The following is an 18722-nucleotide window of genomic DNA, read 5'->3' as shown; positions in this document are numbered from 1 at the left end:
CATACAGGAATTGGTGGAATCTTTGGGGTGCCTAACTCTGGGGCAAGAACAGGGAAGGAGACCCTCAACAGCACAGGATTTAGAGTTGGGACCCAGATCAGCCCCATTAGACGAGAGGTTCCTGGGAACAGGCCTATTTCCCTGCTGCACCTGGGGCCTCGCCTCTGTGTCTCCTTCGAAGACCCGGTGCTTCCTTACAAGACAACGAGCAGACAGGTCTGCTCCTCAGCACAGCTGTGAAAATCAGATTGTGTAAAGCAAATCCCATTGCAGAGAGCTCCAAAAGCTCACTGAGAAAGTTTAGGAGCTGGACTAGAAAGAATTCCAACCCCGTTCACTCTTTTTTTTTGTAGTCAAAACTGAACCTCTGCTCCTGGAGAATGCTTCCAGCCCTGGGCCCCTAGCTGGGGGCGGGAGTGACATCTCAAATGGGTGGTTAGAGCTCAGTTTCCTTGTTTGTAAAGTGAAGGGGCTGGACTGAAAGTTCAGCATGGGCCCTCCTGGCCATGGGCCCTTGAGAGCTGACAGTGGAAGCTTCAGTGTTCCATGATGTTAAAGGTTCAGGATGCAAGGCTGAGGCCCTAGGGTTTGGCCACAGGGAACCAGAGACACCCACTTCCCGGGCTCACACCACCTTTCTTTATTTGTAATGAGTGGGACTTTTTCTCCCCATGGTGGTCCAGGCCCCAGAAGCGGCCCTGCAGTTGCAAGGGGGCAGCCAAGCGTACAGGCTGGACACAGCTCCTTCCATCAGAACTACAGCTCCACAGACCAGCAGGAAATCTCCACTCCCGGGGGCCCCTCCTGGTAATCCAGCCTGCGCTCTCTGAAATGGAAAGACAGACAGACAGATAGGCATGTGGTCAGCAAATCTCAGGTGTGGTGGGAAAGGAGGGAGACAGCTGGGGACAGGAACATGGAGGGTAGGGAGTCCTGGGGTCCCTCTAGAATTCCCTCCAGCACAGGCGAACGAGGCCCAGTCACCCAGAGCCTGCTCTAGAGAAGTCAGTATGTGTGGTCTCCAGCGTTCAGGGCTCTGGGAGCTCAGGGTGTGGACAAGGAGAGGTTCCTACCGTCCCCAACCAACCCCAGGGATCTCAGGGCCCATGTGCTTTCTGTGGGTCTGAGAAGCCCATCCATCTTTTGTGGGGTCACTGAAAGCTGGCTTAGACACGTCTACAGCATCAACCTTCCACCGGACTGTGTCTAGTTCCTGGGCAAGGACAGGAGTGGGGCCCTGGAGAGCCTGGCTCCTGGCCTCTCAGTCCCCACCCCACCCCAGCCAGGCTCAGCGGTCTGCTTGTGCCAAATCACCTGGTGGCAGAGTAGTCACTGCCCTGAACCCTCAGCGTGCGCCTACTGTCATCTGACGCTGCTGGAGATCCCCAGAGCACCTCCTGGTAAAACTGGCCTGAGATACAAAGGGTGGGTCAGTAAGGGTGAGAGACAGAGGGAGCCTGGGAGGCGCATGCAGGGGAGGGCACCGCCTGTTCCCGGGCACAGCTGGTTTCTGAGGAAGACCGGGCACAGTACCAAGGGACCCGCCAACGTGGCTGGAGAAGCGGCCAGTGTCACGCAGAAGCAGCCGGAGCCCCTCCCCACGGCCATCCCAGGACAACAGGCCGATGGTCACTTTGTCTGGGTCACTGAGCAGCAGGAGGCCCGTCTTGTCCATGGTCATCTTCAGGCTGTGGAAAGACCCAGCGTCTTGAGCGGGAAGGTAGAGATGTGTGCTCGGAGCCTCAGCAGTCAGGGTGGGGAGCGGGCTGGGCTTCCCCTTTTGTCCAGGAAGTCATGGAGTGGCCTTGGGTGGGAAGGCCCTTAAATCTGGGTTTCCGTTTCCTCATTGGTAAAATAGGACCAAAGTTAACCTAATGATGTCCAGTTTCCCCAGCACTTCTTTTCTTTCTCTTTTTTGTGGGGGCAGGGACAGGGTCTCACTCTGTCCCCCAGGCTGCAGTGCAGTGGTGTGATCTCAGCTCACTGCCCCCTGTGCCTCCTCGGCTCAAGTGATTCTCCCACCTCTGCCTCTCAAGTAGCTGGTACTGCGGGTACATGCCACCATGCCCAGCTAATTTTTTTTATTTTTAAGAGACACAGGGTTTCACCATGTTGCCCAGGCTGGTCTCGAACTCCTGAGCTGAAGCAATCTGCCAGCCTCAGCCTCCCAAGGTGCTGGAATCACAGGCGTGAGCCACCGCGCCCGGCCTCTGGTTTTCTTAAATTCACTTTCTCATAAATTAGTTTTATATGATTGAAGGAGTTTCTCTGATGCATCTACTCTGTCCCTTTTGTTCGGCAGCTGGTACACTCTCTTTGGATGACTCGTGTTTGATCATGTGTTTAATGTCTAAAGGGTAGGCCTCTTCTCATTCTGTCTTCTCATTTTTTTAGTTGAAATAACCCTTGAAATTCTTGCCTTTTTGGTGTTCTCATGAATGTTAGGTTCCTTTAAGCATGTTGAATAAGACCCTGCTGTTACTCAGAGGTTATTTTAAACAAATTTTCCCTAAACATATACTGTCCTGTTGTTTCAATTCAATCTAAAACATGTGGTTTTTTTTTTTTTTTTTTTTTTTTTTTTTTTTTTTTTTTTGAGACAGAGTCTTGCTTTGTCACCCAGGCTGGAGTGCAGTGGCGTGATCTCAGCTCACTGCAACCTCCACCTCCTGGGTTCAAGCGATTCTCCTGCCTCAGCCTCCTGAGTAGCTGGGATTACAGGCATGTGCCGCCACCACACCCGGCTAATTTTTGTATTTTTAGTAGAGACGGGGTTTCGCCATGTTGGCCAAGTTGGTCTCCAATTCCTGACCTGAGGTGATCCACCTGCCTCGGCCTCCCAAAGTGCTGGGATTACAGGCAGGAGCCACTGCGCCCGGCCTATTTTTCTTTTTTCTTTTTTTTTGAGATGGAGTCTCGCTCTGTTGCCCAGGCTTGAATACAGTGGAGTGATCTCCACTCACTGCAAGTTCTGCCCTCCAGGTTCATGCCATTCCCCTGCCCAGCTAATTTTTTTGTATTTTTAGTAGAGACAGGGTTTCACAGTGTTCGCCAGGATGGTCTCAATCTCCTGACCTTGTGATCCTCCTGCCTCAGCCTCCCAAAGTGCTGGGATTACAGGCGTGAGCCATGGCACCCGGCCACCTATTCTTCTTTATGTCTTCTGTAGCTCATGAAAGTATTTGGACACTCTCTCCCCATAATTAATAGGATTTTACTTCTATTTCATTTTCTAGGCATAAAAATGCTATTGATTTTAGTGAATCTACCAGATAGCAAGGAATTTTAGTTTTTTTTTTTTCTTTTTTTTTTTTTGGAGACAGGGTCTTACTCTGTCGCCCAGGCTGGAGTGCAGTGGTATTAACTTAGCTTACTACATCCTCTGTCTCCCAGGTTCAAGCAATTCTCAGCCTCCTGAGTAGCTGGGATTACAGGTGCCCACCACCACACCTGGCTAGTTTTTGTATTTTTAGTAGAGACGGGGTTTCACTACGTTGGCCAGGCTGGTCTCAAACTCCTGGCCTTAAGTGATCCACCCACCTCGGCCTCACAGAGTGTTGGGATTACACTTGTGTTGGGTGGCATGAGCCACCGTGCCTGGCCAACTTTTAGATCTTTTATTTTATTTTTGAGATGGAGTCTCACTCTGCGCCCAGGCTGGAGTGCAATGGCATGATCTCGGCTCACTGCAACCTCCACCTCCCAGGTTCAAGTGATTCTCCTGTCTCGACCTCCCAAGTAGCTAGGATTACAGGTGCATGCTGCCATGCCTGGCTAATTTTTTGTATTTTAGTAGAGGTGGGGTTTCACCGTGTTTCCCAGGCTGGTCTCAAACTCCTGAGCTCAGGCAATCCACCCACCTCAGCCTCCCAAAGTTCTGGGATTATAGGCGTGAGCCACCACTCTGGGCCTAGATCTTTTATGAACTTGGGAAGGTTTTTGGGTGAGACCTTGGATTAGCTGGATGTGCACTCATCTGTCAAATGCAAGGGAGTTCCCGAGGAGGGCTGGGTGAGGCAGGGCTGGACAAGGCTCTCCACACTTGGAAAAGGGTGAGCTATGACACAGGCTGGGGGTTCGGAGGCCACTGCCCACGGAGGACCAGGGCCTCAGCCCTTCCCCGAGGCCCCTCGCGATCTGCAAAACTGGAAGACTGTCCCTGGAAGGCCACTGTGAAGCAGTGAGCTCCTCCACCCAGAAGAAGTGGCCTTCTGCCTCCATTATTCACCAGCTGCTCAGTATTTGAGGCCACTGACTTGTGTCTCCTTAGCAAAGCTCCAAGGATATGCTAAAGAGAATGCTGGTAACCTGCTGTCAACAGTGCTCTCTAGCTTCTCACTACTGTCATCAGAATATCACGTCACTACGTAGACAGCGCCATGCTGCGGGGTGCCTGGGGGGCACTGCATCATCTGAGGGCAAAGTGCTCCCAACTACACTCTCTCACTGGGTTCTCCCCTCAGCCTTCTGACTCTGGGCCAGGATGATGAGTACTGGTTATTAGTGAAGAAACTGAGGCTCAGAGGAACTAAGCTGCCTGCCCAGGGTCACAAAGGATGAGCAGCAGAGCTAGCTCCAAACCACACTGTCTCCTGCATGGGATAGCGACCTGGGTTAGGTCCCCAGGACAACTCCTCAGTGCCCTCTGGGAACTGCAGGGGTATACGGCAGGGCTCTTGTCTCTTTGCACCTCCTGTGAGTGTAGCCACTCCATTCTTGGGTCCATGGCTTCAGGCCACCTGCTGGTACCATCATCAGCCACTGTAGCCTGAAAGGGCAACCCCTGGCCCCGGGCTCCAGCCTGGGCCTTACCCGGGCATCACTGAGAACAGCGTCTCCTTCCACTTGTACGCAGAGCTTCTTCGGTTCCGAGTTACCACCACGTGTTCAGGGGATGCATGAACCCGGACTGGAGGGTTCTTGAAGGTCACTTCGATCCATGAGAACCCAGCCTTCTCCCTCTCGTACTGGCCAGTCACCTCAACCCCTGGGAAGACCAAACCAGAGAGGTCAAAGTTGGGCCCCAGCCAGGGCTGACACCGACCTGCACAGGGAGTCCTCCCTGATCACAGCCCCTGGAGTTCCGCAGCAGCTCCCTCCCTCATCAGGAGGGGCGTCCCTTTCTCAGCACTCCTTCACACTGGGGGCTGGCTCCACAATCTCTCCACTCACCCCTGGTGTCTATGGCTTTGGAGGGGCCCCTAAATCCTCAGCGATGGCCACCCTCAGATGAGGCCTTTGAGAATTAACTTGTCTCCAGTCCACAAGCCTTCAGAACGGCCTATGGAGCGCCTGGCCCTGAGCTAGATGCTGCAGCCAAGGGTAAGATGGAGAATCGGTGCTGCCTGCCCTCAGGAAAGACACTCCCAGGGCTGAGTGAGGAAGTGGGAGACCACATGCATCTGAGGAATGAGAAAGCCGTGGATGTCCTTTGGCTCTGAGCGGGGCTTGGCGGAGGGGGGGTGGGCATCGCTGAGTGGAGTGTGTCTCCATGTCTGGTTCAGGATTGAAGGGGCGGGGCCCAGCCAGCACCCCTGTCTCTTCCTGCCATTCTCATCCGCACCTTCTAGGGTCTCATCTTTTGGGGCTGTGTATGTGCGGGCACTAACTCCTCCATCTGGAACATCCTCATGCTGGTCTCTGTGTGCCTGCCAGGGCCCTGCCATCCCTATGCGACCCCAGGAAGCTCCCTGGACCCTTGCCCCACCCTGGCTCCTCCTCTAGGCTCACCTCCACGTGGCTGCCATGCTTATCTGTGCCTAGGCCACCCACACCTGCACACAAGGTGCCCAGCGGAAGGTCCCTGGGGTGGCTGTGTGTGTGCCCATGCCGGGGCTTGGAGGCGGGACCATGCTATGATCTGGGAGGGGCCTGCGTGGGGCCAGCCTGCACGCACTGTGTGTGTCTCTGTGGGCAGGTGGTGTGTGTCATGGTGTCTGGGTCTCTCTGGGTGTGCCCCCTCTCACCTTGCTCAGGGTCTGAGAGCAGGTTCATTGGCCCCTGGTGATGTCTGGGGTCCACACAGAGCTGCTCCACGCTTTGCCCAGGCAGTGGCAGGATGGCGGAGGGAGCCTGTATGGGGGCTGGGACAGCCGGGGCACGGCTCCTGGAGCAGGAAGGGCAGGCTAGGGGCAAGGATGTGGAAGGGGGCCCAGGGGGCTGGGAACTTACCTGGGGTTTGGGCTGTCATGGTTGCTTCTAAAAGAAGAAAAAGTCTGGGTTTAGGCAGCCCCTTCCTGAGGAGTGGGAGGTTGAGGGAAGGAGTAGTGACTAGGTGTGGCCGGGTTCCCTCTCTACTTCAACATCAAGACGCTCACGTGACAGGTCACTCCCCTCCCAGGATCCCCCTGTTAGGACAGGGCCTCTGGTCTTGGGGGCACCTTTGATTTTGGTATTCGTGACATGAGACACAGCTGGATCAGGATTTGAGGTGGCTGGTGGTGCTGAAGCAGGCATCAGGGCAGGAACATCAGGAACAGAAAGGGAGCAGGGAGACCGTCAGGAGGCGAGCAACCAGCGGCACAGCCACCGCCGCCACCAAGCTGCAGCCCCCATCCTGCCACACATACGCTCCACCTAGAATGGCCTTTGTCATGGGAGATTTTCAAACAGAAGAGCATGCTGTCAGGGATAGGTCCAGCCTGGCTCTGCAGCTGTGTTCGAGTGCAGATTTGGGGATCAGAAACTGTTCAAGGGACCTCTGTTGACTTTCTGAACGGAGGAAGCCCTCCCTTCCTAGAAGGTTTCCTCATGAGTCAGCCTCTAGAGTATAGTGGATCCTACTCAGTGAAAGTAAAGGACAGGTGAAGTCCTGCCTTGGGGAGGGGAGGCCTGATGTCCGTACAAGGGGTAGTGGGGAGAGGGGCCTTCAGAGGGAAGAAGCTGGCAAGGACTGCTCCAAAGAGCGCTGTGACATGCACACTTGGCCAGTCCCTGCCCCTCTTAGGGCCTAGGGTCCCCTCTGAACAAGGAGTGTGGGAGAGGCTGCTCCGTCACAGCCTGTGGTCTGACAACCTCAGGGCAGCTGGAGGACCTGGGAGAGCTCACACCTGAGATGAGACGCTGAGGACTGGGCATGGGGCAGCTGCAGAGAGCTGGGAAGGTGAGGACAGCCTCCTTAGGAAATGCACTCCCCCACCAGCCCCAGTAAATGATCCCAGGTTGAACTGACCCACAATTACTTCACATCATGCCCTCGTCAGCCATCCCTGGCCTGGCCTGCAGTGCGTGCTTTACCCCCACCCCCTCTGTGGGGCAGGCTCAAGGACCACCATGAGGAAACTGAGGCCCTCACAGGACTGGAAGGAGGCTTACAGATGGCCAGACGGCGGAAGGGATGGAGAGCAGCATGGTCAGGAGCATCAGGAGGTCCTGGGGGTCCAAGTTGCCCCGAGCTGAGAACCCCGGGTCCGAAATTCAACAGGGAGCCAGCAGCTCCAGCTTTGGAGAAGTTGACAGATGCAGTCTTCTCTGAGGTGGGGTGTGGGTCCTCACAGTCAGGGCTTCAGATCCACCCACGAGTGGGTGCGGAGAGGGCAACTACGTCCCCTCTCCCCACACCCGGCCAACTCAGGGAGCCTCTCCCCCCACAGCTGGGAGATAATCAATGCTGGAACAACAATGGACCCCCCTCAAACTCCGCCCCCCCGGGGATGTGGCAGAACCCCTCAAACTACCTTGTCTACTCAATCCTCTTCTTGGAGAAAAGGAAGCCTCTGTGTGGTCAAGTCCTAATCAGATACAACTGAACTGAGGCCCGAGGGCTGTCACCAGCCAGAGGAGCTGGGCAAGGCACTCCCCTCCTTAGCCAGGACCGAGCCCAATCTGTCAATCTCCCCTCCCCCCACCTCCTACTTTGTCACCTGGTTTTGGCATTTTTGCTCCCTGGAGATAATGTCTGAAGAAAGTGGAACCTGGAAATCAGTGGGACCTGGGTTTGCATCTTGCACCCACCTTCCTGTGGCCCCACTTGGATGGGGACTGTATTCCCAGTGCTGGGGACAGGGCCGGAGGAGCAGCCAATATTTGAATGCACAGGTGACTAAATGCACCAGCGTGCTGGGTCAGACTATGCTGCCTCCTGGCAGCAGGGCTGGGCTGGAGAGGCCTGGGCGGACCTGGGCCCTGGCCAGTAACCTCACAGGGCTGGCGCCCTGGACGCTGTGTTAGCAGACCACCACCCAGCACAGCCTTTGAGGATGTTCGCTGCTTACCTGAGTGGACGTTCCTGTTTCTACTTTCTGGATAAAACAAAGAGAGAGAGAGAGACAGACAGACAGACAGAGACACAGACAGACAGAGACACAGACAGACACTGTCAGGGTGGTTTCCATCAATTCAAAGCGCTTGTGTTTTATCTTGCTACCCAATCCTGGACTATATCGTAGGTGCAATGAATTTGGGGAGATAGGAGACCCGGCTTCACTTTCCTCATCAGTGAATAGGCTGAATCTCCCAGGGGGAGTCTGTTGGGGGCACGGTTGGGGTCTTGGTCAGGATGCAGGGAAGAGTCGGGAGAATGCTGGGTCCAAACTCTGCTACCTGGGAGGCTGAGATCTCAACCCCACACCCACCGCCTTCCACGGGCTTCTCAGCAACTTGAGACTGCTCTTGGTCTTCGGGTTTGGTGACTACCATAGATGTGAGAGGTGTGACAAAGCTGTAGGCAAGTGATAAATTCAGCGCTCGGGTCCGGAGGGCCTGCTGATCAGCGTCAGATGCGGAGACACTGTAGGTGAAGGACATCAGAACTCAGAACAGATTTTCCATCCAGCCCCTTCTAGGGAGGTCCCTCTGGGAGAATCTGGAGCTTGGACATGATACCAAGACCCCCCTCTCTCCATGCTTAGGTGCTGTCCCGTGCCACCGGTGCCTGCCCCCTACCAACAGGCTTAGGGAGGTGCTGATGCACTCACGTCTGCTCCAGCAGCTGCTGGATAGTCAGGTATGCCCAGAGCCTCTCCATGAAGTTGTGGAAGATATACTTGGGGCTCTGGAACTCTGCTTCCTGCTCTGCCACGCTGGACTCGGTTTGAAAAGTGATGTCCTGCGTAGGCTGGAAAGAGGGGCCCAGCCAGGGCAGGAACAGTGAGGGCCGGACATCTGCATCTGGCCTGGCACTTCCGAGCTCTTCCATGATTGGAGCTGGGGCAGGTCCCACACACTGACTGTGGGGACTGCATTTCCTTTGAGTGGGGGTAAGGAGGGGGCTTAGGGGTGCAAGGGGCTCAGTCACAGAGCATACAGGGATGAGACGGAGGTGAAGATAAAAGGTAACAAAGTAGCCCAGGTACAACAAGGCAGGCACGGCGCCAGGACTCAGATCAGCCAAACCTCTGGAAGAAAGGGATGGGAACCTCAGGCCAGTGTAGAAACAGCAGCAGGAAGGATTTGCAAGTGAAGTGTGGAGCAGGAAGGGTCCCTAGCTACAGCCTGCCCTTACCCCAAAGGTGGGGGAAAGGGACAGGGAGGGAAGGACCTTCCCGGGGCTCAGAGGCAGAGTTGAGAACAGAAGGCAGATGTCGTGGCTCTGGGTCTGGGGTTCCATCCACCCCAACGGCTGTCCCTGTGGAAGCAGGCCCCTCTGCGGCTGGCCACTGTGGGACCATGACAGGGAAGCGTGCACCCAAGCTCTGTGTGAACCCACTCCCTCCTCCCTCAGGGAGGGGCCTGTGGTCTCAGACTGACCCAGCTCGCTGCCTGGGAAATGGGCTTCTAAGGCAGAGGAATCCCAGGCCTCTCCCACCAGAGCTCGCTGAGTGGTCAGGAGACCTTTTCACAATGTGGATCAGACCTGTGCCTCTACTCCCACTGGAACAGCCTGTCTCTCACCCTGGCTGGCTTTCCACAGCTTCAGCACACACAGGCCACCTGCATGGATTTTGCCCCATCCACACATACAGCTACGTAATTGATATTTTTCCTTAAATGAACTTTAAGTAGGCTAACAATTTTTACTTGGCTTTATACCCATAAAATCTTGGATCGGGGCCAGGCGCGGTGGCTCACGCCTGTAATCCCAGCACTCTGGGAGACCAAGGTGGGCGGATCACGAGGTCAGGAGATCGAGACCATCCTGGCTAACACGGTGAAGCCCCGTCTCTACTAAAAATACAAAAAAAAAAATTAGCCGGGCGAGGTGGCGGGCACCTGTAGTCCCAGCTACTCGGGAGGCTGAGGCAGGAGAATGGCGTAAACACGGGAGGTGGAGCTTGCAGTGAGCCGAGATTGCGCCACCACACTCCAGCCTGGGTGACAGAGCGAGCCTCTGTCTCAAAAAAAAAAAAACAAAAAACAAAAAAAACAAAAAAACAAAACTTAGGTCTGAGGTTCAGGTCATATTTTTCAGAATACACATTAAAATAAGTAAATAACTACTAAAACAAAGCCATGTCTGTCTGTGAACTCCCCGGAATCACCTTGGGTTCTGCACTGTGGGAATCCACGGCCTCCAATCTAAATGAGCTGCTGACATGTATGGTGTGCTTACACTGGACATCAATCACAGTGGCTTTCTGAGGGGGGCAGTGACTTATTCCCATGTTTACATAGGAGGAAACTGCGGTACATGGAGATTAAGTGACTTCTCCATGTCTCCCGTCTGGGAGGTGGCAGAGCTGGGTTTGAAGCCAGGCAGGGTGGCCATAGAGCCTGTACCAACAGTCATGACACTTGGGGACTTGTCCTGAGACAAGGCCATGGGCCCCCAACGCCCACTGCTATTCTCTTCACACTCGCTGCCCTCATGCCACAGGGGCCTAACATATTCCTCCATTGCCCCATCTGGACTCTTCCCACCTCCTACTTATCCCTTAGTCTCTGCTGGGCTTCCTCCAGAAAACCCTCCCTGATCCCCAGGCCAGGCTGGGGCTCCTAGTGCTGCTCCCCTGAGTCCGGGGTTAGATCCCAGCCTGTAGCTTGTTTGTGTGATGACATGTCCTTGGGCTGTCTCTCCTATGAGGGCACGGAGGGGTCAACCTCATTCACCGCTGCACCCCAGGGGCTGAAGAAGGCCCTGCCGCAGGGCTGGTGCTCAGTTTCTCTTTGTGGAATGACAGGGGGTCCCTGGAAGGAGGCAGGGAAGGCTGGGCAAGGACAGGGTGCCACGTAGCAAGCTGGGCTCTTGGCCCGGTTGCAGTGGGGCCCAGGGCAAGCTGTCTGCCCTGCCTGGAGCTCAGTCTGCTCATCTGTGAAATAGGAGCAGCCCTCCCCTGTCCAACTGCAACCTGAGAGGGCTGGTACCAGGACAGGAGGGGACGACAACTAGGGAGGAATCCCTGCCCTCACCTGTGCTCACAGGTGCACACACCCGTCGCTGAGGGCCTGTATGTGCTGGGCACCGCACAGGTGGTCTCATGAGAATCACTCCGTTTTCTCATTGAATCCTTGCCATGCCCTGTGTCATCCACAGGCAGCAGAGGGGAAAGCTGGAGCGGGGCAGGTCTGGGATTGGAGCCCAGCCCCTCCGGATGCAGAGGTGGAGGCTGCCCTTCCCCTCCAGGGTGGCTTTGGCCACACTCACCAGCTTCCCACTGACTGTGGCTGTGAGCACATCAGGCCCCTGGGCCTGGAGCTTCCCAGCCACCACCATCTCTGAGCCCTTGAAGAGGAGCCGGAAGTTGTTCTGAGTGATCTCCTCCACGGCATTGCTTGGGTACTCGAAGGTCACTGCTGTCAGCAGTGGGTTGGCCACTTCCTGGTAGAAGTCCTGCAGAGTTGGGGGTGTCATAAAGGCCAGGCTGGGTCTGCCCACTTCTCTGTGCAGCCCACCTGGGGCATGCTGGCACCTGGAGCTGCAGGGCAGAGTCCGAGTCCTCATGGATGCGCCGGGCCAGGCCACCGTTGTCCAGTGCCAGCTTCTCTAGGAAGGCATAGCTGACGTCGAAGCCGAAGCCCAAGCAGAAGAGGCTGTACCGGCCACTTACAGCTTCCCGCACATTTTTCTGGATGCTCCTGGGGTTAGTCTCCCCTGGACCCAGGGGTTTGGGATGAGGGTGAGAAAACAGTGATTTGCTCGATGAATAGTTCTGGAACCTCAGAGCCGAGGGGCCTCAGTGACCCCCTCTCCCTGCCTAGGTCCCACAGCAAGCCCAGGTGCCGCCCCAGCCGCCTCCCCATGCAGCGTGTCCTGGAGTCGCAGGCAGGGCCCTCACCCACGGTGGGGTCGCCATCGGTGAGCAGGATGATGAGCGAGACGCTCCCATCGGGCAGCCGCTCCTCCTGGTTGCTGCTGTCCAGCAACTGCACAGCCACCAGCATCGCATCATTGATGTTGGTCCCTGAGGAGCACACACTCTCAAGGTGGCCCCCAGCCAGGAGCCCTGGAAGCCCCCACCCTGCAGGGCCACAGAAGACTTACCTCCCAGGGCCTGGATGCCGGCAGCGAAGCTCCTGGCCTCGTTCACGTTCTCAGCTGAGGCTGGCACCAGTGATGGCCTCCACTGAGTTGCTTCTGTACTGAAGACGATGAGGTTGAACTGGTCTCTGGGGCTGAGGTCATCCAGGATCTTGATTAGGGCTTCCCGGGTCTGGTCAGGGAGAGGGAATACTGCTTCAGAAGGGCTCCCTGAGGGCTCGTGTGCCCTTGGGCTGGCATCCTTGGACTCCTGTCTCAGGCGTGAGGTCATGGTATCGCCTCTAGGAACAGGGGCTGCCCTAGGCTCTGGACAACCTTGGCTCCTGAGAGCCACCCGCCCCACGGCGCCAAAAGGTGAAGGAAGGGGGTCTGCCTGTCGGACCACAGCAGATAGCGTGAAGGGCCTGGGAGTTCTCAGGGCCCTGTTCTGGGCCACAGGACCTACCTGTTGGATTTTCCTGCCACTCATGGAGCCGCTCTTGTCAATGACAAAGACCACATTCTTGGGCATTGTGGTTAGGCCCTCGGGGGCAAAGTAGTGTACAAAGTAGCCATTCTCGATCTGTGACCAGAGTAAGACCCACCCAGGCCATCAGAGCTATGATCGTGCCCTATCCCCATTCAGCCCCCTTACCCCAAATTCTTGGGTTTCTGTGCTCTGTTCCAATCCCATTTCCATCCCACTGCTAACCTCCCCAAAACCTTGCCCTCTTTCAGGGCTCAGACCAGCCCCTTTCTTGCAGAAGCCTTCCCTGCTCATGCATAGCCTACTAGAACTCTCCCTGCAACTTTTCCTTCTATTTGTTTTAGCATTTCAGATGGCTTATACTAAAAAGTTCAGACATCATAAACCTGACAACCATGAAAAGACAGAAGACTTCAAAACCATGGAGTAAAAGGGAATTATAATAACAATGGCAGAAATGGCTGGGCGTGGTGAATCACGCCTGTAATTCCAGCACTTTGGGAGGCTTAGGGGGAGGATCACTTGAGCCCAGGAATTCAACACCAGCCCGGGCAACCTTGTCTCTATCGAAAAAAAAAAAATTAGCCAGGTGTGGTGTTGCATGCCTGTAGTCCCAGCTACTAGGGAGGCTGAGGCAGGAGGATCTTTTGAACCTGGGAGTTTGAAGGTGCAGTGAGCCATGATCGCACCAAAATACAACAACAATAATAATGCCAGAAACAAGTGTGAAAGAAACTACTGCAAATGTGCGTAAAACTGAGTTGTGAGCCTCCCAGCAGCAGAGGCAAAGAGGGAAACCCCACAGGGCAGATCTTCTCAGAGACAAACCTTTTCTGCCTGGGAAAGGGAATAGTTTCAGGGACAACACAACTAAATCACGTGTTTTCTGTCTGTGCCGGTCCCTGGTGCACACTGCCAAGTAAGGGTGGTTCTTTTCCTCTTCTAAAACACCCAAGCTCAGGCCCTTGCAGGTGGACAGACCTCCAGGCTGCTCTGCTCTTGCCTGGAGTCCACCCACCTGAATGGTGCCCCCGGAGACGGCCCGGTCCACATCATAGCGGATGATGAGGTGGCCGTCCAGGACTGTTTCTTGCTGCTCTGGGGACTTTTGCTGCTGGGAGAGCGTTGGCTTGAACTGGATGTGAGCCTGGAGGAATAATCTGGGCTGAAGTTGGGAGGAACAGCAAAGCCAGGCCAACAACACCCTCTACCCAGTCCATATATTGGGAAATGAGAATTCCAGGATGTAGCCTTGGGTCCGTATTCCAGGGCACCTCCTTTCAGGCTGCGTTATTGATGGGCCGCTTTCGCATACGGGAGGGGTGTGATGAGCGCCCTGTTCCTGGAGTTGTGCAAGCAGAGGCTGTTCCAGGATATGTGCAGTCCCACCATCTCCTCCTCTCCACTTGGCCCCAGGACCCTCACATCAGTCTATTCTCCAACCCCTTCCCAGACAGATCTCAGGGCTCATACGAGGACACCACAGTCCTCTAGGCTTTGCCCTTCCCATCTGCCAAATGACAGCAAGGACACAGAGATCTCAAGAGCCTCTCCAGCTCACACCTCACTGGACGGAGAGCCCATCCAGCTCTCTGGAAATCCAGGCTTATAGGGCTGGCCTGAAGGCAGGGTCCTTGGTACCCTTGCCTGCTGACCACAACAGACCCACCTTGGTCTTATTCTGCGAGGTGGTGAGGGCGTCTACCAGCTGGTTGGTCATGAAGGTGCTCTCTGTCTCCAGGAAGCTGATGCCCTGGGGCTCGAAGATATGAATGTCCATCTGGAGGCAAGATGTGGGTCCCTGGGTCAGCCAGGAGCCTGGGCCGGGGCTCACACGAGGCCCAGGGGCAAAGAGGGGCCGTCCTCAGCAGGGCAAGGGTCATGCAGGAGGCCTCCCCGGAAGAGGCAGCAGCAGGTACCTGCAGATGCTTGACCAGCTGCTGGGGCCGCACTTTCAGCAGCAGCTCATACACCCCCAGACACCGCTTGAGCAGTTCCTCATAGACCAGCTCAAAGGTGATCTTGGCATTGGGAGCCACACTGACTGACACCTGGAACTGCTCCATGTTTCTCCCGGTGGCCCTGGGGGAGAAGGGCATCAGGCCTGCCCCTCCAGGACAGGTGGGGTAAGGCTGGTGGAGGTGGGGGCAGGGTTAAGGGCCAAAGGCAGGGTGGCCTATGTTTAGACCCTCTCCGCTGAAGCTGCCCCCTGCCAGCTCACTTGACAAGTCCAGCGTTCTTTCCCTTGGCCACTGCTGCGCTGTACTGCGCCTGGGCTTTGGCCTTCTCCTTGATGATCCCTGGGTAGGTCACGCCATCGATGATCCTGGGGGCAGAAGGGTGGGAGTTGTTGAGAGCCTGGTGCGAGGGTTCCATTCCACTCCTGCCTCCTCCAGAGAGCCTTTCTGGACTTGGTGTGCCTCTTGACACAGTGACTCCCATCTTTGCCTGAGCCCGGGGCCATTTATTATGCACCTACTGCATACAAGACTCTGCACAGGGCACTCTGCAAAGTGCGCCAGGCCTCTAGCTCCCAGAGGTGTGTACGGTAACAGTAAGCATTCATTTTATAGACGGGATGAAGGGGAGGCTGCAGAGGGGCAGGGCCGGGCTAAGTCCTGCCTTCTCTCCACCTGTCCAGTCTGGCCCAACTGGCCCACATTCCCACCTGCCCCTTCCACTTCACGGACCATTCCAGGGAACCAGTTCATCACCAGCAAGAGCTCTCCGAGCCACACTTGTTCCCAGCCCTGCGTGCAGCCATGTGGGGCCAGGACTGAGGAGGAAGGAGACGCAGGGCTGGAGGCTCTGAGCCCTTTCCGCCTACAGCAGTCTCCCCCTTCCCTCCCATAAGAGGCAGGCACCCTGCAGGTAGGCTGGCATATCTGGAGGGAGGTTTTGGACAACTAGTGGATGGGATTCCTGAGTGTGTGGACACACTCCTAGCAGCCATCCTTCGGGGGCTGAGAAAGAATGGCCCAGGACATTTCTCAGGGAGGAAAATGACTTCGCCAGAGCCTCCTTGTGGGGTAAGTAGGGATGTGCCTGGTCAACTTCACCTGCTCTATCTGTGGGTGGTATGGAAGTGTGGGAGTGTGTGGCAGTGGGCAGGAGGGGGAGCAGCCAGGATGTCAGCACTATGCGTCCCTCCTGCCTGATCTTCCTGGTTATAATTTAACTCCAGCCCCAGATGGGGCTGGTGAGTGGGCAGCGGCGCTTCTCCTCCTGGGTAGGCAGTGCTTGATCTCTCCAGATGCCCAGCTGGGGCTCCCAGCCAGGTCAGGGAGCAAGGAACCTGCCCTCTGCTCCCCTAACTCATGCAGCAACAGGATCTGGGTCCAGAGAATGCAAGTGACAGTCCTGGGCTCTCAGCAGATGCAACGGGCCTGGACCTGGCAACTGCTGACCCTGGCATCCATGTCGAAGGCTGACACGGCCCCTTGGGCTTGCACTGCAAGCTGGGCAGCATAGGCCCGGGCTCTGGGTTAGGAAAAGTAGGGGCTGCTGTGGAGTGAGGGGTGCGTGGGGCCTGAGGGAGGAGACCAGCCCCCACTGCAGTTTTCCAGAGGCCCCAGTGTGGACCCTGCATGAGAGACACTCCCTCTCTGCCCCACGATCGCCCTCTCTGTTTCTGGGAAAAGCCTTACTCTTGTCCTAAATCACAGCTTTTCCTGGCAGCAAGGGACAGACAGCGTCCTGGTGCATTTAGTAAACATTACAAAACTGGGTTGGGAAGGGTAGGGGAGGGTGGCAGAGGACAAAGTAAGGACCATCACTGGCTCACAGAGTTCAGAGAAACCTCAGGCATCTCTCATGCAGCCTGAGCAAAAATGTCCTCGGCAGGATCCCAGCTTGGGGCATAACTAGGAGAATCCTCCTCAAGCCACTCTCCACTGTGGGGAAGCCAAGGATCTAGGAGGTTTTCTGTACTTTGAGCTGGAATGTGCATCTCGGTGACTCCCTCTTGCCTGGTGTGGCCTCAGGAGGCCTCAAGTCTGTGCTCCTCAAAGGCAAACCCACAAAGATGCTGTGGTTCTCTGCCTGCCACCTGGACAACACTTAGGGATGATGAATGGCTGGATAGAGGGAAGGACGGGGGCATCTTTGAGAACAAGTCCCTGTTCCCTGTGTGCCCCCCAGGTGCAGGGTGTACTCCTGAAGATGTACACCCTGGCATGCCTCACTTCAAGAAGAGGGTTTGCTGGCACAGAGCAGATGGAGTCATAGCACTGGGGGGTGTGGAGAGGGGAGGAAGGTGGGAAGACACCTACATGGAGAAGTTGGTGATGAAGGCTTTCTTGGGCAGCTCCATCTGGAAGGTGGCCTCCTGCACAGTACTGGCCCTATTGACCACTCGGCTGGTGACGACCGTGTGGGCAAATCGGGACGAGACCCTGGAGTCCACGGTGAGGCTGTAGATGTCGATACCATTCTGGACCAGCAAAGAAGAAGGGGAGTTGCAGGGTTTCAATGCCACCTCAGCTCAGGGTGACACTCTTCAAGAGTCGGCCCTGACTCTGGCTCCAGACCAAACCCTGGCCCCCAGTCTGACTAAGCCACTGACCAGGCCTCAGGCTGAACCCAGTGAGGCATCTCCTATGTGAACATTTGTCTCAGGTAAGAGGTAGCTGTGTGCTTCATTCTCCACCCTATGGCACCACAGGGCAGGGGTCACGTCCTTCTTGATCTATGGGGGCCCAGAGCGCCCCTCGGAGAAGAACAAGCATGCAGGGAGTAGAGCTGGTGCAGCCGGGGCCAGTGTCTGGGAGGGCATCACACACAGCCTTTGGCAGGGGTGAGAGCCCTGGTGGGGTCAGGGAGCTTTGCACGCTGGCTTAGCTTTGCCCAGAAAAAGGGCAGTGACCAGGTCCTTTGATTTCTGGAGACTTTGGCCTCTGTGGCAACAGGAAAGCTCCCACCAGTCTCCTACCAGGAAGCCCTGGGAGCTGGGAGAATTCGGAGGTAGACTAGAGTCTGGTCTCTAAAAGTCGGGAATCTTCCTCTCTGCTCCGCAGTGGGCCCTCCCCAACTCACCCCCTCTTCCGCAGGGCACTCCCTAGCATGTGCCATTTGCCTTGAGGCCTGTGTTCCCCGAGGAGGGGCACGCGGGCACCTCTTACCTGCTTGTGTGCGACATGCTCACGCGCACCAGCTCTGCTCGGCTGCATGCAGCTGCCTGAATGCAGTTTGACACAGAGGTGCCAAGTGGCTTGTTTATGCGCTTGGGTATTTGCTCTGCGACAGGCACTGTCTTAAGCACTTAATAGATACAACGGGTTTGGTTTTCACAACCACTACCCTCTGAATAGGTTCTAGTATTACCCTGTTTTACAGATGAGGAAACTGAGACATAGACAGAATAAATCACTCCCCTGAGGTCACTTACTAGAAAGTGGTAGAACCAGGCTCGTAAAACTGTATTTCCTCATTTGCAAAATGGAAGCGATTGGATCATCCCCTCTATTAGGTGGGAGAATACCAGTAAGGCCCTTGAGGTAGTGCCTGGCGGGAGGTCTGCACTATTTTTTGGCACACACACTGATGCACACGCACTTGCGCTGGACATGCTCGCACATGCGGAGGCTCTTCCCCACTTCCCAGGCGTTCTCTTATCCCCCAGCTCATGCCACACCCGTGGACACTGGCTACCTTTTGGGCGGTGGTGGTCTGGTGGATGGCCAGCAGTGAAAGCAGGACCAGAACTCTGCTGCAGGTACGGACAGGCCCTGGGGGCTTCATCGTGGCTCCAGTGTCTGCCAGGAGGCTTCTGAACTTGAGAGCAAGTGGGGAATGGATTAGTAATTTGTTTGCTGCCCCACCTACATGGGGGCAGGTTCTGGGAAATTGGGATCTACAAGCCAAAAACCACAGTGGCCTCAGATAAGCAAATGACGAATGTCC

The 18722-nt window shown here is 55.9% G+C and overlaps 1 protein-coding gene across 1 annotated transcript; it reads right to left on the bottom strand.

Moving 5' to 3' along the window:
* Positions 1–625: 625 nt before the first annotated feature.
* ITIH4 (inter-alpha-trypsin inhibitor heavy chain family member 4) lies at positions 626–18651 on the bottom strand. Its single transcript, XM_025375452.1, has 22 exons — positions 18471–18651; positions 17093–17253; positions 15043–15147; positions 14741–14903; positions 14491–14601; positions 13840–13968; positions 12801–12917; positions 12359–12527; positions 12153–12278; positions 11787–11968; positions 11522–11707; positions 8916–9055; positions 8574–8728; positions 8214–8240; positions 7315–7440; positions 6381–6455; positions 6172–6198; positions 5967–6083; positions 4813–4987; positions 1534–1688; positions 1315–1411; positions 626–826 (listed from the first exon to the last, which is right to left on the bottom strand). The coding sequence occupies exons 1-22, from the start codon at positions 18558–18560 to the stop codon at positions 757–759; spliced, it is 2703 nt and encodes a 900-aa protein (XP_025231237.1). The 5' UTR covers positions 18561–18651; the 3' UTR covers positions 626–756.
* Between the last annotated feature and the right edge of the window lie 71 nt (positions 18652–18722).

Source organism: Theropithecus gelada, chromosome 2, assembly GCF_003255815.1.
Source record: "Theropithecus gelada isolate Dixy chromosome 2, Tgel_1.0, whole genome shotgun sequence".
Lineage (NCBI taxonomy): Eukaryota > Metazoa > Chordata > Mammalia > Primates > Cercopithecidae > Theropithecus > Theropithecus gelada.
Note: the sequence above shows the minus strand (reverse complement) of the source record. Positions and strands in the feature narration are given on the sequence as shown.